We start from the raw sequence: 26754 nt of genomic DNA, 5'->3' as shown, positions 1-26754 counted from the left end.
AGGATAGTCTCATCTTTCAAATGATTATAAATATCTAGACACCTCTATTTATAGATACAAATCCCCCCTTAAAATAATGGGAAGATAAAAAATCATTAATAGTAGGTTTGGTGACTCTTACCTCCAAAATTCCGTATAATAAGAAATCAAGACATAATTTTAATATATTATTATATAATTAAGTACCAATAAGTTCATATCAGCTCAGTTAAACCTTGTTAAATCCGTGTTGCGTATTTTTTTGGATGCAAGGGTGAAAAATATTTATTGGATGTAACTATTTGTTTCATTTGTGAAAGGAGGGCGTGAAACTCTGAATTGAGGAGCTAGCTACATGAAGGGTCAGAAAGGGGTGATGACCGGTCTGCGTACGCTCAACATTCCTATTCTTCTTATTAACTATATACATAAATTCATTTGACGAATTAGTTGTTCATTAGTGTTTGAAGTGTTGTGTCAGATTTTCTATCTTGTGTTTTTATATTTCAAAATGTTAAGCCCATTATCTTATCCCGAAATTTCTCCTGAAAATTTCTATCGACAAGCTTTATATTTACGCCTAGCTGCTGCAGCCTCAAGAACTCTTCCACCATTGACGGAATCTCCTTTAGATCTTTCTTCTGTAAATGTAAATTTGCATAAAAGGATTCCTCCACCACTAGCACTTGATCCGGGCTCTCCCTACGAACTCTCCCCTTCATCTCCATTTCACTACTATCTTCAGTCTATTGGAACCCCTCCAAGCACACCTCAAACTGGAATTTGGTCCCCGCTGGCAGATCCGTTCATTTCTCCAGCCCCTCGTACTCCTGTCACACCTCATCCTATTTTTCAATTTCCTGTCCTTGACTCTGATTCCTCATCAGAGACATCTGATAGAAAAGCATTTCTTTCCAAATTACACTCAACAATCATTAAATGTCCGAAAGAAGTAAGTGAGGATAAATCCCATAGAAATTATAATCATTCAGTTGGAACATGATTTATATGATCATTGAGTGAACCTACATCCATATTTATATTTTTTACATCTTTTCAGGGACATGAAGGACAAAATCAATCATCCATGATACCAGCGACACTCTTAGCTGGATATCAAGGAAGTGGGCCAATCCAGTTATGGCAATTTTTACTTGAGTTGTTAACAGATAAGAATTGCCAACAATTTATTTCTTGGACCGGTGATGGATGGGAGTTCAAACTGACAGATCCTGATGAGGTTTGCTCATTATTGTATATTTATGACGACTATTTCTCATAATTGTCATTTCTTAGGTTGCAAGACGATGGGGTGTCCGTAAGAACAAGCCAAAAATGAACTACGAAAAATTATCCCGAGGACTGAGATACTATTACGATAAAAATATTATTCACAAAACCGCTGGTAAAAGGTGAGCGAGTCCCTTTAGTCGCATGATAAGCAATAATACTTTATTTTCAAATTATTTGTAGATACGTTTATCGATTTGTCTGTGATCTTCAGTCTCTTCTTGGTTATGCCCCTGATGAACTACACTCAATGGTTGAGCTACAGCAACAGTCGTCTCCGCATATTAAAGAAGAAAGCAGCACGGATTAGAGCCATCACACATATCATACAATCTTTTACATCCAAATCAAGCTTTAAAATACATATTTATACATACTTATATATTAAATCTATATCGCGACCACAATGTTTTAGTATTTTGACGTTTATTCTCTGTTTTCGACAATATAATAATTATATATATTTATTTAATTTCTACATCTTTACAAAAAAATTAATAAAGGGAAGATAAAGGGTGGTAGTAGTAATAAAATAAAAAATATGAAAAAGAAAATGTATTCTCGAATAATTCGTTTTTCGAGGTACGAAATTTATTTTTATATGTTTGCTTTTACTCAAAGTAATAGATAGATAATCAATATCTAAGAGATTGGAGGGTAAGGGACAAAGTTAGTGAAGTTGACATTTTTTGTACTTGGTATAGATGTGTATTATAAGTAATGTTTAGTTTTTTCTTTAAATTGGAAGTGGGAAGAGATAGATGGATTGATAGAGAAAGAGAGAAAACAAAAGAATGAGTATTGTTCCTTGATTGGTTTTTTATATTTTATTAATTTACAGAGATAAGGAAATAAGTTCATTCTTATATTAATTATCGAGGACATAAGTTTACAAGATATCTTTAAAAAAATAACAACACTGCCTTAACAAGTAATTGTCACAAAAAATAACAATTCTTCTGCATGAAACCGTCTTCATACATATGTGTAGTAATATGTATCATTAAAGTTCATTTATTCACTGTAGACAATGTGACAATACTCTTCTTCTTGTTATCCATGAGATGAGGGGGAAACAATCGAATAATTCGTCCATTTCTCTTACGCAAATTATATGCGTATTAATAAGAAGCAAACCATAAATTACTGCTTTGCAATGTTCTTTTTTTTTTTTGTGCTAAATGATTTGCTTTGAACAAAAGTATAATAAAAAAAAACAAAAAAAAAACGAAGGTCCATATCCAATAATATTAGAGATTAAATACTGAGGTTCACGTATTACATTTCTTTTTCCATTTATGCATTTTGAAACTTCCTTTCGACTCAGCTAGTATTGCAAATGCTTATTTTTCACACTAAAATAAAAATAATGATGATAAAAAAAATCGCTTATAAAAAGTCCCTAATCGCTAGATGAATCAGAATTTAAGGATGTCCTTTGTCTTTTAACAGCAGGCCCAGAATCTACTTCATTGTTTTCATCAGTTTCTTCTTCGTCACTATCATAATCAACGAGACCCTAGAAATATTAATAAGTTGAACTAAAGTTGAACAATAAATCTTGATGGAGAATAGACTCACTTTTTTCATTGTACTCGAGGAAGAATTAGGAGAAGACGAAATACTTTCAGTAGTTCCACAACTACTATCAGCTTGTGTAGTGGATGTTAATGTTGCAGCTGAATCATCATCCACTTCACTAACTTGTTTTAAACTTTCGTTCTCATGCGTTAGACTTTCTTGTTCTAAAATAAACAGAATGAAAAATTAGTGATTGCATCAACTATTATATTTATTGTCTTGGTTCGAGGCTAACATACCACTTGCGTCTGGTTCAATCGTCAATCTTCCGTTGGTCGATTCAGGAGGATGGATCATTAAATCTGGTGGCTGTGCAGAAGAAGTAGAAACAATGGATTGAGTAATCGGAACGGCATCATGATTCAGTGAAGTATTATTGTTGCTCGCTGCATTCGCTGCCAAAGCAGCAGCTTCATTTGAGATTGCGCTATTGTTTCTTAGCTGTGTAGGAGATGAGGAAGCCTCCTCCTCAATTTCTACATCACTGTTAAACCACATTTCTTCGTCCTCATCTACCTGCCGAGGATCACGACGATAGCGCCCAGGTCTTAAAATTGATCCAACACTAAAAATAACAATACAAAATGAACACGTTGTAGTTAGTGTAAAAAAAATAATTATAAATAAGAAATATATCCTTGAGTAAAGCATCAAAATTAATACCTCTCAAGTTGTGATTGTTGCCGATCTCTGATTCTATCTTGGTGCTGATCATACCTTAACTTAAGGGCCTTAAATGTCTGAACATAAGTTATTTTGTCCAAAGTTTGACTGTAATTTTCCACTACATGTGTACAAAGCGATTTTATATCCTCCTATAATTACACCAATTAAAAACGTATGATTACTTCCTTCAAAATATATGTATTTGAAATCCTAATTACTCACCAATTTGATGAATTCGAACATCTCCAATATTGCAGAATCCAATAAATTATATCTGCCATTATTATTGATGAATGCTGATACTACAGGCTGAAATAAATTCCCCTTAATTATGTAACGATTGTAAAACTCGTCCTTCAAGGCAACAATTTTCCTCATAAAACGAAGAGCACCTGAAATTAAAGAAAATTATATCAAGTCACAAGATATTAAGGAAATAATATGTACATTCAAAAGTAGATTTATAAAATATGAATACTTTTACTTACAAAGAACAAGGAATGTATGTTTAGAGCTCATAAGTATTAAGATTCGACCTAGGAGATCTTTGTGGAGGATGTAATTCTTAATGTGGTAAGTATGATGCTCAACACAGAAACTCAGTAATTCAAGAATAAGACTTAAGAGCTGCACAGTCGATGAATCCATCATCGTTGTAGGTTTATCCCCACTTGTACTTTCATTTAAAGGTTCTATAAATATAAAATTGAAGAATAGTAAGATGATAATCATGGATTTCCTTTCAAATTTAGAGTTACTCTTACCAATTAATACCCTCATGCAATTCCTGTAAAAATAATGTAGAAAGTCTGTTTTCTCAGATTTATTGACGCTTGCCAGCATGTTTTCAGGATCTAATAATGTCTTTATTATTCCCATTAATTGTACTGCACCACTCATCTCAGGATCACTATCACAATTCATTTGCCGTATTATGATGTTCATGAGAAGAGATTCCTGAAAAAAAAAAAAAAAAAAAAAAGTCAATCAAACTCAATGTAAAGTCAATAGAAACCAACTAGGTTCAACAGCAAATCAAGTCTTACCTCATCAGTTGAATTGTGCTGGAGTTGCATATGCTCTCGGACCATAGACGCCGAAAATTCTACAATATGAAGAAGAACATCTATTGACGCAGATTTGGTTACCTTGTCGTTGGAGGCAAGAGTTATTTCCATGGCAGATAAAATTCCCAGACTATTCAAAGTTTTGAAAAATGATTCTCTTGCTTGTGGTTGCAAAGTTTGAGAGAAAGTACAGAATTCTTTCAAAAATAATACTAACTCCTTTCTACGATATTCGTTGGTATTTTCATCCATTAGCTAATATACAAGCAAAGTCAATCAACACATGATAACAGAATTAAAATATCATTTGATCTTACTTGATTAAAAAATTCGTTCAAAAATTGTTCATCTTCCTGCACTAACGACACAATTTCGACTTTATTAAAGAAAATAAAAGATGACAAGGTAGATAGCATATTTTCTTCAAAAACTGAAGGGGGGAGGTAATACAACATCTTGAATATATTGAACGCGATATGTTTGATGAATTTTAGAAAGAAGCTCCACATTATTTATGTTGATCACCTAAATTAATAACGAGTACGTATAATTCATTTGTTCGATAAAGAGCTCAATAGATTATAGTAATTATAACGTAAAGCTCAAACGTGACTTTATACAAATTAATAGATCCTTTACTCCTTTAAATAAACAAATTACAAGAAAAACAACAACTAGAGATTTCTATTTAAAAAAGTTATTGTCCCTTGTTACTCAATAGCATGAAATTAGAAACCAAAAAATACGACATAATGAATTAAGTAGTATTATACGTCAAAAAATGTTATTAGATTACAACACTTCTTATAGAGCGATATTTTAATGTAAATTAAGATTAATTGGACCATAAACAAATAAATCACTACGCAACAGCATTTTCGCCGGCCGGCTAAAACCCACATTTATTATTGTTATTTAAGCCATAAAACACAAAAATGCCTAATAAAACCCTTCAACCGCAATTTAAAGCCTTTATTAAAAACTCTCGTTTTTAGAGTATAATTATGATCCAGTCATATTTTGAAGGGAAATAATTATATAGATGAAAATTAAGGGTAATAGAAATGGATTAAAAGCATTTCTACAAATATGTTATTTATTAAGTTAATTTTAATACAGCTCCTACAAAATGTGTCTAATCATACAAAAATCCAGTAAAATGAAGGATCATATTTGGAAGATAATTAATACATTTTTTTCTATTGCTTTATATTATAGTTAAAACTGAAGAATAAACCTTATGTTTTAAATTCAAAATATTTATGGTAAAAAAAACTAAATATATATATTATAATAATAATACTCTAAAAACGTTTTTTTAAAGGCCAACCCTAGTGCGGTATTTCATTTTCGTTTTCTTAAATAACGATATTAAATAGGGATTTTAGCCTAGCAAGACCAAAATTTTGTTGGATAGTGATAATTAATAATTTCTTAGAAACTATCCAATCAACTACTTAATCATATGCATTGAAATTAAATCACTAATAAGACTTTATAATGTGACGTTTCAATACAAGAAAAATACACATAGACATACTAATTAATATGTAATATTGAAACTAATTTGTAAATTGACATTGATCATTAAGGAATACGATTTTCATTAGACACAGTATTTATGTAATTTTTATGACTGTAAAGATGACTAATTTGATCTCATAACAAAAATAATCCATTTGAGCTCCGTATGAATTAAACTATTATGAACAATAAAATACCTTGTGGAATGTGGCGATAGAACGCAGGTACTGTCGATGTTTTTTGGGAGAGGGTAAATTTGGATCGAATTCTAAGCACCCCACCACATCAAAAATGGTATCTTCACTAAACATTAGCTCAAAAAGAGAGTTTTTGTTTAGGAAAAAAATATTTTTAAAGATGTCGTAAAGGTGATGCAGTCCGTCAATGTTATCTAAGTCTTCGCAAACGTGAAACAAATTAAGAAGTTTATTGATGTATGTTTCACTTTCTATGGCAACAGCCAATTTTTCTCGACGCATAGGCGACGAAAGGCAACTTGACACGAGTTCAGATATTTCTTCGAGACGAACTAATTCGCACGGAGGTAATTCAATGGGCAAAACTGAATCAGACATCTCATCAAAACACCTTTCATCCTCACTTTCTTCTACCATGTCTTGAGTGACATCAACAGAGGGATCTTTTCCCTGAACCTGTAAAAAAAAAATTGTATAAGCTTATTGAATCAAATAAATACTTTATTTTATATCTGTACATATTCTGGAAATCTAATGAAGTAATAATAAGTGCAAAAACTGAAGTTGTATATATGTAGTTTAATTACTTAACATATTTTGTTAAAAAGTCGATGTACATCAAACCAACCATTCACAATATTATATATTTTATAAGAGACATTTGATTCAGCATTTTACATCTACGTACAATGTAGGATTGCAGCACGGTTCGTGAAATTATATCATTGATTGAATTTCAGTAAGTAAGTAAGATTTTTTTGTTCAAAAGTCTATTATTGTGTTTTAGTTTAACCACAATCCATGTATAGAATGCATTATATAAAATTTTCTACATTTTCTACATAAAAAACAATTCTTGAATAAAAATCAGAAAAAACAGAAAATCCTAATTATTTTATAGGTATATGCATACAGCCTAATATGTCATACTTGAGTCAATTATAGGCTTTGAATTCACATATGTGGTAGAGGTTAGGATACCCAAGCATTTTAGCAATACTTTAGAGCCTTTATTTTATTTAAGAGACTTATGTTGAGACCATATGATCTTTCCCTTCTCATTCTTTTATTGTGACGATTAATCAATAAGTTAATATGAATAATCTACTCATAGAAATTGACGATTATTCATCGTTGAAGAATATAAATGTAATCCACACTCAACTTTGAGAAAAATCATTTTAGTTTACTTTTGTGTTGGTGAACCACATATTAACAAAGTGATCATTTTATTTATTAATAAATGATCATCATAAGCTTCTAATAAAAGATAAAAAGTAAAATTTTGGAGGCATCGTCATTTCTATTCACTCCATGATTCAATTTTAGCCGGACTTCATATACCTATACATACAAGGTCTGATAAAAAATACACCGTTAATTTTTCATTCCAAATTTAATTCCCAAATAAATTTTTGTATTATATTGGTACACATTAGTGATGTGTCGTTCAGGAACGTAACAGCTCTATGAACCGGCTCTTTGAAGTGAACGACAGAAGCCGGCTCACCCCAAATAATGGATTTATTGCCTTTTAATTATAACTTTTTTTTTTCGTCAGGATAAAATTTAAAGCAAACATATGAGGAAATTTTTTTTTTTTTTGGGGGGATTTATTTTCTTAAGAAAAAAAAGAAGTCATTCAGGCATATTATGCAGCAGAGCAAAGATTTTGAAAAAATTCTGAAAAACAGCAAAATCTGATGAGACGTTTGGGACCTAAAAAAGCCAGCTTTTTTTAGTGAACCGAGCCGAAAGAGCCGGAGTTCCCATAACTAGTACACATGCCCACAAAGTTTGCATTGTTAGTTTGTTTTACACAGATAAATAGGATTGACTTTTTTTGGTGAGCTGCAGGATTTTCTATTTCGAGAAAATTCTATAAAAAACAATCTTTCAAAATATATTGTTTATCTCTCCATTTTTTTTATAATAGTAAATCGCGGAGCAGAGGGCAAGACATTTAAACTTTTTATCTAATGCCAAAGTGTTGAATATGTGTACTAACAGAATACCAAAATTAATTTGAGGATTGAATTTGTAATGAGAAAACAACTGTTCATTTTTTATGAGAGGGACTTATAACACTGCTTTAATGAGAGCTACCTTATTCATTTATCTCCCCATTTTAATGAAGAGTATTTACTAAATCATTACTAATTAAAATAATAGCGTTACATGATATAATAAAAGCTTATTGCTTTCAAGTGAAGTGGAAGGAGTTAACGTATTAAAGTAGTAGGAACAACCTAGTACGCATTTTGTAGTTCATATCGCTCACTTTCTTCTCTTTATTATTACAATTTTTTAACCAATAAATTCCTCCAATTTCTTTTAAGAAAACGCCTTTCTACTTGAAGTCCCTTTCTTTTTATATATGTACATATATATGCATGCATACATAATTTTTTTACTTTTTTTTTCCCTTTTTGCTATCTCATTCGAGTAAGTTTACAGTTATAACTCTTTCTTCTTTATTTGAAGTAATTATTTTTAGGTCAAATAAATTACTGTGACTTTCCCCCCTTCTTATGTACATGATTGTAAAGGAGACATTGCAGTAAAAATTTTGTAGAAGAAAAGTTTCAAAATTAGATTTTTGTGGTTTTTTTTTCTTCAAAAATACATACACAGGAAATTAATTGTTTTGGAAATAAAATTTCAAAAATCTATAAACACTAACAGAAAATGAAATTTTCGGGATTTTTTTTTCCAAAAATAAAATTGCAAGTATTAAATTTTTCGAAAAAAAAAAATCAGACTCTACAGATATTCACAAAAAAAATATATTTTTTGGAGCAAAATTTCAAATATTAAATTTTTAAAAAATCAAAAATCCAGAGATGTTTACAGAAATTAAATTTTATGAAAAAATTTCAAAATCCACAGATATTGACAAAACATATCAAAAATTAAATTTTCAGGGAAAAAATTCCAAAATTCATAGTTATAAATAAAAAAATCGAATTTTGATTTTTTTACTTTGCGGCATAATTGCCCCGAATAACGATACAAATATATAGCAAAAAGCTTAATTTCCTTAATTTGGGAGGGAGGTCCAGAACCTCTCTAGCCCACCCCCTACAGACTCCCCTGCATTGCATGTACATATATACAAATTGAATATCATAATCATCACTCCCACCAATATCTTTTCCCTACCTAATTTAAAAAACCACATTATGAAGAAGAAGAAAAAAAAAATTATATCTAAATGTATTCATCTAAAAAATATAACAAAAAGTGAGAGAAATTCTTCTTCGTTTTCTTTCATAGCCTTTCTTTTTTATTATTTTGTTTTTGTGAAGGCAATATATATTTATTTATATATATACCCATACATATATTTGGACAATGGTATGTATGTATATATGTACATAAAGTATTAACTTTAGGTAGGGGGAACAAAAAAAAGATTCATCTTTTTCTTATATATACTTGAAAAGCAGTATCTGCTGCGCTATCCCTAATACTACTCCAACCCTCCCCCTCCTATATGTACATACATATATCTACTGTGTAGAGAAAGGGATAAATTTATAGATACATACAATAATACATAGGTTATGATGATAACAGGAACGTCTGCAGAATTATATATATATTTTGTCTTGGTTTTTGGGAATTATTTTCAAAAACCATTCAAAAATTAAATTTATTGAATGGTTTTTAAAAAATCCAGAGCATGCTCAAAAAATTATTTTTTTTGGAAAACAATTATCAAAAGTCTACAGCTGTTCATAAAAAAGGAAATTTATTGGGGGAAAAATTCACCCTATTTTGCTAAAAACTTTTTACCTGAGCAAAAAAAAATTGTAGTAAAAAGCAAAAATTCCTTAATTTGGGGAGGGCTACACACCCTGCGGACGCCCCTGGATAAGAACTTACAAATGCCATGGTATTATTGTTCAGGTACGGATTCATGCTTGCTGCAGCGGCATAGTTGTAGTACCCCTGATGCAAAGGAGGCATGGTGTTGCTATTAGGAGGAGGCACGACATTGTTTGTTGAGGATGAGGTGGCGGAATGATGACAACAACATGAGGAGCAAAAGGACGTGCCTGTCGTTCCTCCATTCACTGATGGTGACGGTAAGGAAGAGGACAAACTACTCATATTACTCGTAGATGAGGAGGAGGCGGCCTTACACTCCTTATGAATATAGTTTAGTAGAGCATTTCCTAAATAGACCGACCAATGTTTGAGTGCAAGGCCTACGTAGTCCACAGAGTTCCTATGGTGGTGGTGGTGGTGGTGGTGACGATGAGATTGAAGGTGGGCCATGTCGTTCCGTTTATCCACAATTTCTTCGTCATCTTCCTCATTGCTATTACTACCCCCACCACTGGTAGTACTGTCAATCGTCCTTTCAAGAAGAAGTTGATGAGAGGAGGGAGAGGTTCCTGTTCCACCCCCTCCACCCTCATTTTCCTTGTTTTCCCCCTTTGCATGCAGAAGAGGAATGGAGAAGGTGATGATGCGTGCCTTTGCTTAAAAGAATGGAAGAAGGCGACGGCATCATGAGTGTTTTTGATGATGGCGGAGAGGCGTAAATGGTTTTGACAAGAGAATCGAAAATAGTGGAGGAGCTGTCAGTCTCTCCTCTTGTCGAGGATGTAGTGGAGGATGAGTTAGAAGAAGAGTCTGCAACAACAGGTTCTCTGTGTAGTTCCTCATTTCCTTCTCCTTCTTTGGCACAGCCCGTCATGACAGTAGGAATGAAGACACACTTTTATCACAACAACAACAACAACAGGGGGATACGTATCAGATTCAAATGATGATAAATACCACATCTACGACGACACCGCACAAACACACACACACACTGTGATAATAATAATTACTGTGATATTAGAAGCTGATTAGGTATGACAAAGTGTACTCATAAGTTGTAAATAATATTACAACAATGAATAGTAGTAGTAGTTGCTGTTGCTTTCCTCTTCATCGTGTGTATTTTATCTATCTTTATTCACTTTGAATAATATTTGGCATATTTTCAGTCTTTTCATCATCGTTTGTGCATGTATTTATTTATTCAAACACTATTTTAAGAAATTAATATTAAAATTATGATGAATTACATCCTTATTTCAACAATGTTCTGTAGTACATAGTAATAGTCACGTTATGTAACAAGAGTGTTGATGCTGCTGTTCATGCAGAAAATTCATTTCACTTTCACCTAAATACTACTATCAGTAGCAGTTTTTTTTTTCTTTTTTCTTCCTTCAACACATTCACACAGTACACAGAATATGGAGTAGAAGTAGTAGTTGTAGTACAATTTAGACTTTGTCAGTCAGTTTGATTACAAGTGAAATTTGATCACACTCTACAAATGATGTTGTTGAAATAGCAGAGTATTTGCAGTTAGTTAATAAGTTAGTTGATGAGTATCACTCACAATAAAAAATTAAATCCTACAACATCTACAACAGACGGGAGGAAGAAGCACAATAAAGAAAAGAACAAAAATGCCTCCTCATTACTTAAAGACAATAAAACACAGAGTCGTCGTCGTTTATATGATGACTATAAGGGGGAAAAGGAGAACAAAAAATATATATATATATAATTTTCTTCCTTCATTTTTTCCCCTTCTTTTTACGGAAGCTCAATGACTGAGTGGCGGTAAAGCGAGCACTATCAAAATGTAGAGAATTTATATATATGTATATTTACGGAGACGATCAAAGTAATAATAATAATAATAAATAAATAAATAAAGAGAAGAGGGCAGTAGTAGTCGTCGTACAACTAGTAAATGTATTGAATGTGGTGAGTTTTATTTTTTATGTAATAAAAAATAAACCACAAAGAAAGGTTGAGAGTGCATATCACAACTTTTCTACAGTAGCCATACTAGAAATTCGAAAAAAGTTGAAAAATGAACCGCCCTATTTATTCCACAATGTACCACAGAGTCTAAATATCTAAGTATCCCACAGTACACAAAGAAATCAAGAGGCAATCTTCTAAATATGTTGTTGCTGAAAAATAAGAGCTCACTTCCTTCTCAGCTTGAGTCCTTCAATTACTACTACTACTACTACTACTACAACTACGATTTAAAGAGCTTCAAATCCACTTTCTTAATGACAATAATTAAAAGAAAATGTATCTGTATATATGTAAATCACAAGAGCAGTCTATGTATGAGGAGAGGTCGTCTTCAAGTACTGTCATTACATTTAAATAAGCATTACATTGCGCATAACTCCCTTTTCTTTATCTTACAAGAAAAAAAAAAAAAAAAACTTTAAACTCCGAAGAAAGCAGTTATTTTTCATATATGTATATATATATATTTCTTTACCGGTTGGGTCGTTATTTTTTTATTTGTTATATATATAAAATGTATATACATAATTTTGAATAGAAGTACGCAGCATCTTTCTTCTTCTTCCTACATGCTCCTCGCGTGAGTTAAAAGAATAATAATAATAAAAAGCCCATCCAACTTAAGGAAAAAACCATACATAGAATTGACTTTCTAATAAGATTAAATAACATATACAAACAACACTAAGAGAAGAAGAAGTGCTTTGTATTTATGTAAGTATATGCAGAATATGAATGGCAGGAGCTCTCGAATCGAAATATATTCAAGTCAATATTATGTATACTCATATATGTCTGAACGAACGTCAATAATTATTGCTACTCTTAATGATTAAAAAAATCATAACTGCATTCTCATGATCAACCCTTGAACACCCTTCCCCCCCCCCCTTTCAATCATCATACAACCCCTTCTTTCTTCTATTTCCATCACTATTGATCTTAGAAGTAAGGAAGATAAGGAAATAAAAGAATAATTTATCAAGGGGGATATTTTTATAACATTAAGAGCAACCTAGGAATAACAAGGAAGAAAAAAAAAAAAAAAAAGGATCGGTAGAAAGTCAAGAAAGCTCATACAAAAAAATAAAATAATAATATATATTATGTGTATACAGTACAATTTTAGATCACCAAAGATTTTTTAATACTATACTCTACACATACTATAAAACTTGGTTTGCTACTATAATTCTCCTCATACGGTGTGAGTTGAGTGGAAATGTGTTTGTTGAAAGCTTCAAGACAAGTCAACACACAATTCCAATATGTATCACATTACATGCATGCATACATACATAGAAAATAGCATTTAATATATTATTCAAAAGAAGACAAAGCACCTGATCATCGACAAATTAACCACATCAATAAAACACATAATTGCCTATTATTATTTAAGAAAGCAAATTTTATGCTAATTAGATTTTACATACATAAAACCTGGACATAAAGAAAGGAAAAGAACACATGAAGCCTGTCTTTGCTCCTTAAAATAGTGTATATGGTTACTTGGGTGGTTGTCCATTTCTCCCATATTCACATAAATATATTAAAAAGCAAATATGACAACAATGGAAATTTTCTTCTTTAGGATTAGAAAGGCAAAGCAGGGCCCCTCTTTATTTTACTTTTCTTTCTCTTTACACAAGCTAATAACGTTTCAATAATTCAAATGCTCAACTTCCCCCTTTTAATATATATATATATAAAGAAAAATAGAAGCATTTTCCATATATATATATACAAACAACGGTATGATTTCTCTTTTAACCATGTAAAACAGGATCAATAATATATATACATACATATGAGTGTGTGTATGTATGTCTACAAATATATCACATGATCAAACAAAGAGAAAGAAAAGACGAGATTATGTATGACTATTAAGTAGAAGTAATAAGGAAATAATTAGTTATCATAAGTAATTTAAGTTTGACACTCAATGAAATATGTGGTTAAAAAAAAGAAGTCAATTACCATGATGAATACAAACTCGGACTTAACATATATATATTTTTTTGGCAAAAAAATATTTGCGGTGATTCCCCCCCCCCTTTTGATGTTTTTTCATTAAAGTGATGACTTATCTTTAACCACGACTGCGGTTTGTGACGTAATGCACCAAAGGAGTATAAACATATTTAATTAGAAGGCATTTTCTAATACCACATAATATCCAAAGTTTCTACATACAACTCTATGGAAACTATTTTATAGGATACGCACGAAACGGATAAATTAAAGCTAAACAGAAGGAGGCCATAAACCAACTCATAACACTTACATAAAAAAAACATCCTTTCCTATTTGTATTTCTAGGGATTTACCCTGGAGGAAGATTAACATAATACAGTTACATCCTTAAATACGAGTTTTTATAGATACGAGGTGGAGTCTGATGAGAAAATTGCATTGAAATGCAAGGTGTTTTTTTTTATAGATACGGATAGGTCAGGAGTCGACGATGGGACGAAAAGGCCTTTAAGTGCAATTTTTAAACCAGTTATTAAAAGTAGGAATGAGTATTTTGTAGAGCGCAATAAAAAGGTAGCGGCGAGACTTATAGTACTACTCAAGGTTAATAGAAATACAAGATTATATACCATGACACTTTTCTCATTAATGTTTGACTTGAACCAGGCTTTTGAATAGTGACGTCAAAGAGTATATACTATTACTATTGATCATATAATTTGTAATGTTATATAGTGTTAATATACTGTTGCTATTCTCTATGACGTCAAAATCTGTCTGTCTTCCCCAACAGTCGGTACGATACATCAAATTGAAAATTCTAGCAAGCCCCATTGTTAAATGGGCTGTCAGTTATATGATTTTGGAGCATTGGAGTAGGGAAAATATTGTACAACTATGTTTTATTATTTAATTTGGTACATTTTGCTTAAGTTGCACCAAAAGTTTAAGGAATTCCTCACCCAGAGTGAGAAGTTGACACCATGACGATAAATATTTTATGGAATGAAAGAAAAAAGAAGGATAGCTCCTATTATCGTGACAGTGTTTATTTATTCGGTCCAGTCCTATCGGTCCTTAGGACTGTCCAATCGTTGGGACCGGTCCTTGGAATCTTTCATAATTTTTTGGATGTTTTATTTAAATTTATAAGATATATGAAATATTTAATAAGATTATTGCACATATCTTGCAAAAAAAAATTCTTTTTTCATTAGATACAATATAAGACGAACATATTGAATGGTTACTTTGTTCTCTATAATTTATTCCATTAAATAACTAAATAATTAAAGAAGGAAAAAAAACACGCACATTGACGTCACGAGGGATCAATTTTACATTCTTTTAGGACCCACAAGAGGGACCGGAATGTACATTAGTCCTCGGTCTTAAATAAGGATCGGTACAACACTAATAACACCTACTTTTTTCCTTTTCTAATCTTAAAACTGTTATTTTTCCTACGTTTTACCAATCCCTGGATAAATTGCTTTAACATATTCTGTTTAGGAACGAATCAAACTCGTATATCAAGATATTACTGTACATAAGAAAGTTATGAAAAAATAACATTAGACCGTATGCCCAATTTAAAATTCAACTATAGACATGCAGTCCTTTCTTAGACCTTTAAATCAATATAAAAAATAATAACATCAATAGCATACTAAAAATAGATACATATTTGCTCATGTTTCATGACAAATGAAGTTAATGACCCTCTAAAGAAGAAGGGGAAAAAAGGGGACCTAACCATTTATTGGTAAATAATTGCAGATACTATTTTATTTTATAACGATACAATCATGTGGTGTGTCAACATATAAACAAAAATAATTTTTTTTACTTCATATACACATATAGCCCAATATTTCATCAACACGTTTGAGTCAATTATAGGCTTTGTATTCAAATTTGTGATATGAGTCAAAATATCTATCAATTTTAGCTACAGGTTAGAACTTTTATTTGATTTAAGAGACTTATATGGAACCCCAATTTGAGTTTTCATTTCTCATTCTTTGATTGTTACGATCAATTTTTGCTACTTTGGGTGCAATTTGAAATGTACCCAAAGGGTTAATAAGAATAATTTGCTGATAGAAATGGACAATTATTCATCATTGAAGAATACAAATGTAATCCACACTCAATTTTGAGAAAAATCATTCTAGCTTGCTTTAATGATTTTGACGGGTCACATTTCTTTTATTTCAAATCAATAAGCAGGATATTATGATATAAATGGGTGGATTTCCGTTTTCGGTTAATAATTCTTAACTTTCAAAAGTAATATAGTTTTCACTTAAACCCTTGTGTGTATCCCATAACTCATCCAATTTATTTAAGTGATTGTATGTTATTTGAGGGAACATAATATTCTTAAAAAAAGGAAATTTACACAAAAATTCGAGAAGAATCAGTTTTACTTTATTTTATTTTAACGGGCAACATATATTTCATAATTGCAATTTTAATACAATAAATTTTTCTTAAATGTCATGTAAAAAAATGTTAATGAGTTTTTGAATTGTTGAATCAAATATTCGCAATTTAGACTACATCAGGGCTGTGGAGTTGGCACATAAAATGCCAAACTACAACACACAATTGCTTAATAATTTATTTTATAGTCTACATAAGTATTATTTAGTCATTTGAGTCCAGAGACTATATAGATTTAATTTATAGCTATATGTAAAAAATAATTGTACGCGGTTTAAAGAAAATATTTAGAATTTAAGATGTTTAACAAGATGGACAACAAATGAAATGGATCAAATTCCATCTATTGCTAATGCATCTATAAGTTTCTGAACATGATTTAAGGTCTCGTAAACGAGGGACAACAATACAAACAACCTCTAACTGGAACATTACACTTAACACTGATGAAATATACTATTTACAACACTAAGTAATGAACTAACATGGCTAGTGGCTATGCTCTACGTAACATAATAATTTAGACTTAAAAAAGGATCGGGAATTGTGATTGTATAGACTATAGACTGCGTTTGAAATTTAGAAAAAACTTTACGACGAGACTCAGTAAACTTTAGGCCTGGACAACACATTTATTATTCTAATTACAATCAATTGATTAAATGAGACGAATTAATTATAAACTATCCTTTAACCTATTTCAATAACATTAGTAAAAGAGAGCGTTACTTTTTTTCATCATTTTGCACTTTACGATTGAAAAGCAATATATTCATCCATATCTGAGTAATTTAATAATTTAGATAAACATTTATCTAATTATGATGACATACCATCCGTCAAGTTTAGTTATCGAATAACATGTGCAAGTTAGAGTAATTAATTTTTTTTTGAAATTTATTTCCTGTAGAAGCAATTTATGAAATTTTAACCTAAAAATGACACAAATCACCTTAACTGTATTATTATTATTTTTATATATCATGCATAGACTCCTTTAAATGTCATTGAAATAAATATAAATAAAATATTAGTGAAATATTTTAGCACGTAGCTTATGATATTTTTGGATCCCCGTAACAGATTCTTTAAATTGGTAGTTATATAAAATAAAAGGTTGACTGTACGAATATTGCCCTTCAACACAGAAGCCAACTAGAGTAATTTTGATCAAACTTGAGTCTAGATTACATATCTATTCTTTGATGAATTATCGTCAAGTTCCGTAAACAAATTATTCGTATTAACCCTTTAGTTGCGCCGCAAATTGTACTTGAAGTAGGCAAAATTAATCGTCACAAAAAAAAGAGTGAGAAGTTAACTGATCTTATTTGAAAGGTCATATTGGAGCCAATATAAGTCACAAATCAAATTAATACAAAGCCTATAACTGAGACTAATGTCTTCGAATTACTTTTTCTGTATGTATATATGAAATAAAAAAATTAATTGGGATTTCCTATTTTTCTTGATTTTTTAATATTGACGGTGTACACATAAGAAATGGATATATTAGGTTAAGTAATAAGTTCAGAGCGTTTTTAGCTATATGTTTTTAGTAACCTATAACTCAGTATTAATACATTGCATCTAAAAAAACTTAAAGTATGCTTAAAGGTTAAGTGTACACTTTAAAAAGTTCATTTCCAGTTTTGTGTTGGGCGAAGCCAGTTGTGTGTTACTGCGTTCCAAAATGGAAATAAATAAAAAGAGAAAATAGGATACATTCTTCAGTATCACTCCAACCAAGGTGACAAAGTGGAGCAGGCGGGCAAATAAAATTGTGCTGTTTATGGACCCAATACAGTATCGAATCCAACAGCAAAGTGGTGGTTTCAACAATTCCGTTCTGGTAATATGGACGTCGATAAAATAATGGAAATCGTCTAGTTGGACCGGCATTTGAGCACTTATTCAATGTTCCAGAAACTAAAGATACGCCAGGAAACCGTTTGAAACCATCTAAATGAGATAGTCCTAACTATATTAATATAATTGTCAAAATAAAGAGACAAAATGCTTAGAACTTATTAATTTACCTATTATTAATTTTCTTAACTGATATACCAATAAAACATTATTTACTATGCTCAGGAGTGTGATAGGTAAATGTTTATCAATGGTTGGATTGGAACCCATAGGTAGATTTCAAATTTCTTATATATAGGTCATAGATAATTTATACAAAATGTAAATATAATATCATAGTTCCTATATGTTGGATATTTCAAGGTGTCAAATTAATACAAGATTTGTACGGATACTATTGTAAAAAAGATAGCTCATCACTGAGACTGATTATATTCAATGACTATATTATAACTAATTTGGATTATATTTTGTATTTATGTGATTCTTAAGTTTGTACAAAAATAATTATAATTTCATTTTTAATCTAATTAATAAATCAAATAATTCAATAAAAATGAGTTTATAATTATTTTTGAATGAATTTTTGTAAAATTTTTATGCAAAGAGGGAATTTTGTAATAATTGATCCCATTGTTACAACATTATATAAAATTGTAATAAATATTTAAATAGCCTTTATGTAAAAATTCTGGTACACTATTAACATAATAACAATAAGAAAACGTACCTGACAAATTTTTTCCCAAATTTCGTCGCAACCGGCTTTTTCTTGAAAACTTAAAGCCAAATCAAAGTTATCTCCTTCTGACCAAACTGAAAGCAAAATAAAAATAGTATAAATTTAATTGTTACAATTTTAATAATAAGAAACGGAACATAAAAAATGGTTCATGTATTAACATCATAGAAGAACCCAGTTTCCAATAATTATGTATAATACAAAGTTATTTTGTTTTAATTGGCTTATTATTGCATTATTAAGTGTGTTCCATAAAAAACATAACAATTGCTATGTATTTTTTGAAACAGTAAAAAAAATTATAATTACATGAGTTCAACAGATTTTATAGATAACCAAATTAAAAGTATGTTGATATTTTGATGGTAGATAATTATATATTGAAAGCAATTAATAATGATTCTTTTTCATTCACAAATGTATGCAAATAAACTCAAATAATAGCCAGAACTACCAAGAATATCGAGTCTTATACAAATTATCAGAATAATTTGCATACACAGCTTATAGTATGAGTCCAATGTATTCAATGTACATTGTTTCAATTTCTTGATTAGAATGAATAATTTCCCAAAATTGGTTCCTTCCAATTCAACTCCTATTTCAATTTACTTATTACGATGAAAAGTCATAGACATGTCACTTGATATTGGAAAGCTTCCAAACATGTTATGATGACATAAAATATGTTTAGTAGGAAAAGTAGATAGTTTTTGAAGTGTTTATCAATGCAATTAACACTTCGATTAGAGATGATGCAAAAAAAAAAAACAAGCAATGAAAATGAAAGGTCAATGATATGTGACACTCTTACAAACATGAATATCGTTTTAAGGAAACGTGCAAAAAGTAACAAAGTTTGTATTTTCACTGACTCATAATTTGCATCGTAACTGAAGGAAACGGCATCTTGGGGACTCTTTAAGTTGATATTTTTAGTACTTTAAGATGAACAACATTTCAATCCATCTTGATTAAACGTCATCCATTGTCTTTAAGAATATTTAAAAAAATTCAAACTTGCAGTGAATACTACTTGATCCCTACGATACACAGTCATATTTGAATTAAATCAAAGTAAAAGGTACTGTAAATCCCTATGAAATGTTTACGGTTTGTTTTTTTGGATGGATTAGGGACGATAAAAGTAGGATTATTAGAGAAAAAGATGTTGTTTATTCCATTGTAGTAGTTAATTTTTTGTCTAGAATATGGAAATAGGATTGTAAAATGAGGTAATGACATATTTTGACTGGATTCTAGGGTCTAGTATATAATAAAACTAGGGAATGGAATGAAAGGTTAAGTCCTTTAATTCGTGGGTCTGATTTTGACATGATGCAATAGACAAGAACCTTCTCTCCTCCCCCCCAAATGGTCCAGGTGAATCTGAAAACACTGGAGTGTATTATTGATTTATGGGAGTGACGTTGGGAGAGGTTTGACGGCTGAGTGGCGCAGAGTGTAAGTAAATGGGGAATGAGTACCTATGAGTGTTTCCTGTTGTTTCTGATAGGCAGTATCATTTTGAATCTTGGATTCGAGCAGCAGCGTTCCTGAAAGAGGAGAAGGTAAGAAATGATGCGAGGTGAGGTGAGGTGAGGAGACGCATGGAGGAGCAGGTTTCTTACCATCCGATTCGGCTCGAACAAGGAGGGAGATCCCTTTGAGCCTCTCCACATAAGTGGAAGAGACGTGACCCGTTCCTTTGTCGTCCCATTGCCTCTCAGCATTTAAGGCATAGAGTTTCACTCGACGTCGAGTATCCGTCATTTCAAGGATGCGTATTCTGTGTCAACTTTGGTAGAAAATTATTAAAGTTCGGAAAAAATGAACATCACATCTCTATAAAAACTACCCAATCCTTGTTTTCCACTCCTTGTATCCTCACCAATGAAGAAATACACGTCCTTAGAGAGAGAAAGAAGGTCCAAACTTTATTTTATTTATTATTCCTTCATGAAAACGTCGCTGCTTCAATTCTTCTTCTCTTCTTCTTTTCTTTTCCTTTTCTTTTTTAGCTTCTTTTCCAAATATTCGAGGAGGACCAAAACTGAAACAAAAACTCTTCCACTACCTTCTTATTTTAGAGACGCGCCAAATTCAAAAATACATTCTAAATTAGCACAGTCTAAATTTCAACGACATTATTTCCAATTTATTCATATTAGTAACATCCGTTTAAGCTCTTAGCAAACCTCCTATCAGTGTATTTCAAACTTAGCCTTTTTTAAGATTCATCTATTATATATTTGGCTAAAATGGCGGACCTCTACAATTTTTCCTTCGTTTTCTTTTTTTCTTCTTCTTCTTCTTTTTTGGCAGAAATGGCAGAGATTAGACAGGGGTCGCATATGATTCATACATTTTCTATATACATAAAAAAAGAAAATGGCCTTCAATATTTTTAATAAAATACCCGCGGTGAAAAAGTAATACCTTTGTTTTATTATTATTAATTCAAACCGCCTAGGCCTGTGTGGTACGAGTCTATTGTCAAATTATTGTTCAAAATTTGTTATTAACTGTTATTCAAATTGGGCTAGCGTCTCAATTTATTTATCTCTAATATATCTATATCTAATTGTTGTTTATACTCTGGGATTGATGAAGTAGGGAATTCATGAATAAAATTTTAGGGCTTTTTTTAAATCATTTCGTCACTTTCTTTCATTTTTAATCCATTTATTTGTTCATTGTACAATATACACAAGCCAACAAAATTAAACTTTTTTTCTCATCACAGATTTTATAACCTTTGTCTAGACGCCTTTTTTGTAAGTAAAGCTTTTTGAAATTCAGTGTCATTCAAAACCTCCCCTAATTTGTGGTCTAAAAAAATCCCTCTTAACTTTGCTGCACTAACCTTTGAAAATTTTCTCTAAAGATATTGGAACCTTTCAGAATTGAATTTACCCATTGCTTTAAGAAAATTCTTCGTTAAACCCAAGTTAAATGTGTAGAGGTGGTAGAAAGATTTTTCGGAGATCCACTAAGGGTACAGACTAGATACTGTTTCTCCCTGGGACATACGTTGACCCAAGATGCAAATCAATTTTGGTATAATGTTCCTTGTGGCAAGACTGTCCCAAAGAAATAGAAAACAAAAGAATTCTGTTAATCTTGATGATAAACCCATAAGCATCCCTAAAATTTAGAAATAGCCACAGATTTTCCAATGATAACTGTCAAATTTAATTGCTTTTAGAAGTATTTCCATATTGTTATATGCCTCTTTTAAATGGGCTGAATGAGCAAAAGTTACGGATGCCATTTTATTACCATTATACAGCAGGGTAGTATATTTTAGAAGAATAACAGTGGATATGTGTACAAATTTTGAGACTCGTAGATCTATTTTTTATTCAAAAAATATCATTTAACTATAAGGAGGCTTTATCAAATTTATTGATTTAATACAAATAATTAAACCAACTTATAAAAAAACAAAATTAGCTTTATCTTAAAAGAAATTTGAAGACAAATTTGGAATTAGCATCAAAAATGCTGTTAAACACATCCAAAATTATTTATGATGAAAATTTTATGTTGAACTGTGTTATTATATTCATCGTCTATTCCATACAATTTTTTAGATTTGTTTTTTTTTATGACATTTTCTAAGCTCAAAAACAAGGGTGTCCGCAGGGGGTGGCTGGAGGCGCTGTAGCCCTCCCCCTTAATGAAAGAATTTTTGTTTTGGACTAAAAAAAATTACGAATTTATGAAGTCGGGAAAAATGTTTAATTTTGAAAAAAAAACCAAGCCCCCCTCCCCTCAAAAAAATAAATTTCAGTACATATTACTTTGATTTAATTCAAATATCACTGTTTCTCATTGGCATCAAGGAGTATTCAATGCAGTTGTTAAGTATTTTACTTATTTATTTTAAGCAGGTGAGAGGTGGGTATTAAATTCAAATTTAGCCCAACTTTTGGGATGCACTTTTAAGCACTCTAGAAAAAATATTTTTTTCTTTCCAGCCAAATTCAACAACATAACAGTTAAATTCAAACTTCCGAATCCTTTACAAATAGAGAATGTTGTTTTAAAAAAAAAGTAGTTTTCAATTGGTTATAGAGCTCAAAAACGCCCTTTGAAGACTAAAAATTTACAACCATAACTTTTTCATTAAAATACCACAAAAGATCGAATTAACAGGTCACCCTAAAAACTGGACACTCTCGTACACTTTGTAAATAGATTATAAAAAATTCGGATTCATGGGTGAAAAGGTAATTTTTGGGGTAGGGGGTTTGGCTGGAAACTAATTTTTTTTTTTTTCTAGAGAGCTCAAAGGATGTTGTTTCATCCGAAGTGTTGGCCTTAAATTTTATTTGCTCTTATTTATAAATTAACACCACCCCCACCTCCCAAATTTAAGCCATTTGATAAAGCTTTATCAGGGTTTGTTGGACATGTGTTCATTTTATATCGTAAAAATATCAACTTTGAGCCCCAAAAATGGTTTTCACTTTCAATTATGATACAATTTATGACGTCAGTGAAAACATTCTATTGTATTTTAAATATTTTTATTTTATGTGTCTATATTTGCATGACTAAGGAGTCATTTGTCTTCATATTTTTTTGAAGAATGCAAAAAAATATCTACTCATACGTAATTTTTGCCTTGAGTTTTACGTTATGACTTGATTATTTATATATTTGGGTGAATAATCGTCCTCCTTCCTCCGGACATGTTTTCTTCTTACATCCTATCCGGAGTACTCGGGGACTTGTTGATACATTATTGAAACGCCCAGTCTTATGTGCAATTATAAAAATACAGTGTAGATTGAGCATGTTAAAAAAATAAACATGGTAGCCCTGATAATTTTGAAGAATTTTTTGTAGGAGAGAAAGAATAATGCTCATGACTTTTCATTAGATCAGCTACAATCAGCTGTGACAAGGGAGGAAGGAAAAAGGATATAAACATGGGCATTTGCTAGAATTACTCCGCTTTTGATCCCCAATTCTATTCTGAGTCCAAAAATGACTTACAAATATAACTCCACGACAAATCCTCAGGGTTACGCTCCGTCTTTTATCAGCACACACGAATGTTCAATCTGGGTTTGAATATTATTGAATCTATTTAGGAAAGGATGTTCACTACTCAGGAATTAAATAATTATGACAACTGCTAAGGAAAAGAAAAATTATTCTTCAGATTACCAATTCAAAAAAACAACAAAAAAAAAAAAAACAAGCTAAAAAATACACCAAATTTTCATAACTGCTTATGTGGGCGAAATATAATTTGTTGAAAATTGACTTTAAATGAAAAACAAAGAAATTCTTTTTTTTAATTGAAAATAAGAATCAAAATTAATTATTATTTGATTCTTAAATTTATTAATTTCAATATATGAACTCGATCACTCCTTAATACGTATTCTTTAATTATATCCTCTTTTTGGAAATTAAAATATTGTCATCTAGGAATTAGGACCGACTATGTGGAGATTAAAAAACCCAACAAACGATTTACTGGTCCATTTAGAAAAAAAAAATAACCTTTTAGATCCCTATAAAAGTAATGAATCATTGATAAAGCATGGTCCTATCGGCACCTGTACAATTTTCCTCATCGCTGGCGGCGTATAAAATATGTCCTTTTGTTGTTTAAATATTTAAAAAAACGAAAGTGGACGTGGCAATCCACCAACCGATATAATAGCTGGACAATCAATAGGGAAAAAATGTACACTCGTCCTTTAGCTGATATTTGAAGAATGTTTGGGAGGAGAGCTACTTAGCTGTCATGACGTTTTATTATCTCAGCTGAAAGCAAAAAGTCCAAAAAGGACTTACACATAAAAATCCCGAGTAACCCCCCAACTTTGTTGCTGTCCGTTTTTCATGAGCACACGAAGTAGTTATTACTGTATACTAAAATTTTCACTTCTCAAAAATTAAAGAATAATAATAACAGCCTTAGAAAATTAAAAATACTATTCTGGTTACAGCTACCAAAAGTCGTTCCCGCTGTCTAGGACATATTTTATTCTCTCCTCATAAATGTTACAAAGCAAATAATCTTCTTAGAGTTCCATGGATAGGATTTTAAACAAGTGATAAGAAGACTCAAGACTTTATTCGAACTCGTAAGAAATTCCTTGTCAACACGAGTATATATATTTATGTACGTTATGTATGGATCTGTTCTCATCATGTTCTTCACAGTCTTCCTCCCTTACAAGTCTCATTTCCTCGTGATCTCCTAAGAACCGACCTTTGAGTGTCTCCCTTTCTGTGCAATGCCTCATCCCATCGAACTGCCTCTTCTTCTACCACATCCTGGCTCTTAACGAAGTGATAATCACTGCTCTTACCTAATGTGACGTAATGATTGGTCGCCCATCCTTGAGTCTTTCCTAATATGAGTAATCCATTATATCTACAGTTTAACTAATTTAAATGGATAACGGATAATTAAGTTTTCAGCTCTTCTTCCATTTGAATTACTGTCGTATTTGCTTAATTTGAAAAATTATTGATTAAAAATTATATTACCTACTTTATAGGTTCCGGTTCAAGCGGTTTATGAACCGGAACTGCTCGGATTGTTAGAACCTATTGACTGATAAAGACACAATCTTGACAAATATACTCCAGTGAGTTTACTATTAATTTTTATTATTAGAAAACAGCTGTTATCCTGAGTATTAATAATTAATAACATCAACTCTTGCTTCCTTCAATCTAAAAGCATGTTCCATTAAGGAAATTAAGGCATATCATTATGTTAACATGAGATACAATTTGAGTATTCTGTGAGTTGAAACAATTTTACTGAATTGAGTGCAACATCTGTTCTTTTGCAAAAAAATCTTCCTAATTATCATAAAAAAGTGTTCAAAAAGTAATTTTAATTCAACTTAAGAGCCATCTAGCTAATAAAAAATAATTTATGAAAGTATGGCAAGACGTCACCGGGCGGACTATATATAGTGTACCTAATTACTTTAACAATACACTATATGTACATTATAAATAGAAAAAGGGAGTATAAAATATAGGGATCACTTTGTAAAATGAATGGGATCTCGAAGGTTCTACTCATATAAAAAAGAAAAAACTGGAAGTACTTTATATAAACTTAAAAAAAAAAATGAATGAATGAGGTTTAGTAACGAGCTAAAGTACTCCGTGGCTCATCAAATGATATTACTTTTTTTATTCTTGAGGAGAGAATGTCTGATTATTGAGTGAGTAGCTACGTGTGAGTATTTTCATGAAAAACGGAAGGTGACACTAAGGATTTGTTGGGATGGTATCTTTTATATCAGGGATGGATAACTTCTATGATAAAGGGCGATTTTTTTAGCACTATCATTGGAGGGTCACATGACCATTTCTTTACATATTATTACTAACCTATTTGTTGGCCGCACTGAGGGAGGACGAGGGCGGCCAGTTGTTCATCCCTTTTCTATATTAATTAAGCAAAATGTGTATCTTCGTCGATCCCTAATAACTCTGGGCAGTGCCGTGTACTACCACTAGGATTAAATAAAGGATTGCAATGTTCCTCCCGGCGATCCTCACCTAAGAT

General features: G+C 31.2%; 2 protein-coding genes across 2 annotated transcripts; one reads left to right on the top strand and one right to left on the bottom strand.

Moving 5' to 3' along the window:
- The first annotated feature begins 420 nt into the window (after nt 1-420).
- On the top strand, nt 421-1736 carry LOC121119067 (protein C-ets-2). The gene is made up of 4 exons (XM_040713687.2): nt 421-931; nt 1040-1219; nt 1276-1391; nt 1453-1736. The coding sequence occupies exons 1-4, from the start codon at nt 491-493 to the stop codon at nt 1577-1579; spliced, it is 864 nt and encodes a 287-aa protein (XP_040569621.1). The 5' UTR covers nt 421-490; the 3' UTR covers nt 1580-1736.
- On the bottom strand, nt 1679-21199 carry flfl (serine/threonine-protein phosphatase 4 regulatory subunit 3 flfl). The gene is given in 14 exon segments (XM_040713686.2): nt 1679-2788; nt 2851-3014; nt 3090-3415; nt 3514-3665; nt 3739-3908; nt 4005-4208; nt 4281-4473; nt 4563-4838; nt 4901-5023; nt 5025-5108; nt 6305-6760; nt 19179-19264; nt 20678-20746; nt 20822-21199. Coding segments are annotated over 14 exon segments (2562 nt in total). The 5' UTR covers nt 20964-21199; the 3' UTR covers nt 1679-2671.
- Between the last annotated feature and the right edge of the window lie 5555 nt (nt 21200-26754).

Source organism: Lepeophtheirus salmonis, chromosome 5 (assembly GCF_016086655.4).
Source record: "Lepeophtheirus salmonis chromosome 5, UVic_Lsal_1.4, whole genome shotgun sequence".
Taxonomy (NCBI): domain Eukaryota; kingdom Metazoa; phylum Arthropoda; class Copepoda; order Siphonostomatoida; family Caligidae; genus Lepeophtheirus; species Lepeophtheirus salmonis.
This window is presented reverse-complemented; position numbering and strand designations above follow the sequence as displayed.

Excerpts from the sequence above, each read along its gene's own strand:
- LOC121119067 (XM_040713687.2), top strand. The coding sequence starts at position 491 with ATGTTAAGCCCATTATCTTATCCCGAAATTTCTCCTGAAAATTTCTAT. Across the intron at positions 932-1,039 it reads TCATTAAATGTCCGAAAGAA|GGACATGAAGGACAAAATCA; the intron begins GTAAGTGAGGAT and ends ACATCTTTTCAG. Across the intron at positions 1,392-1,452 it reads CACAAAACCGCTGGTAAAAG|ATACGTTTATCGATTTGTCT; the intron begins GTGAGCGAGTCC and ends AATTATTTGTAG.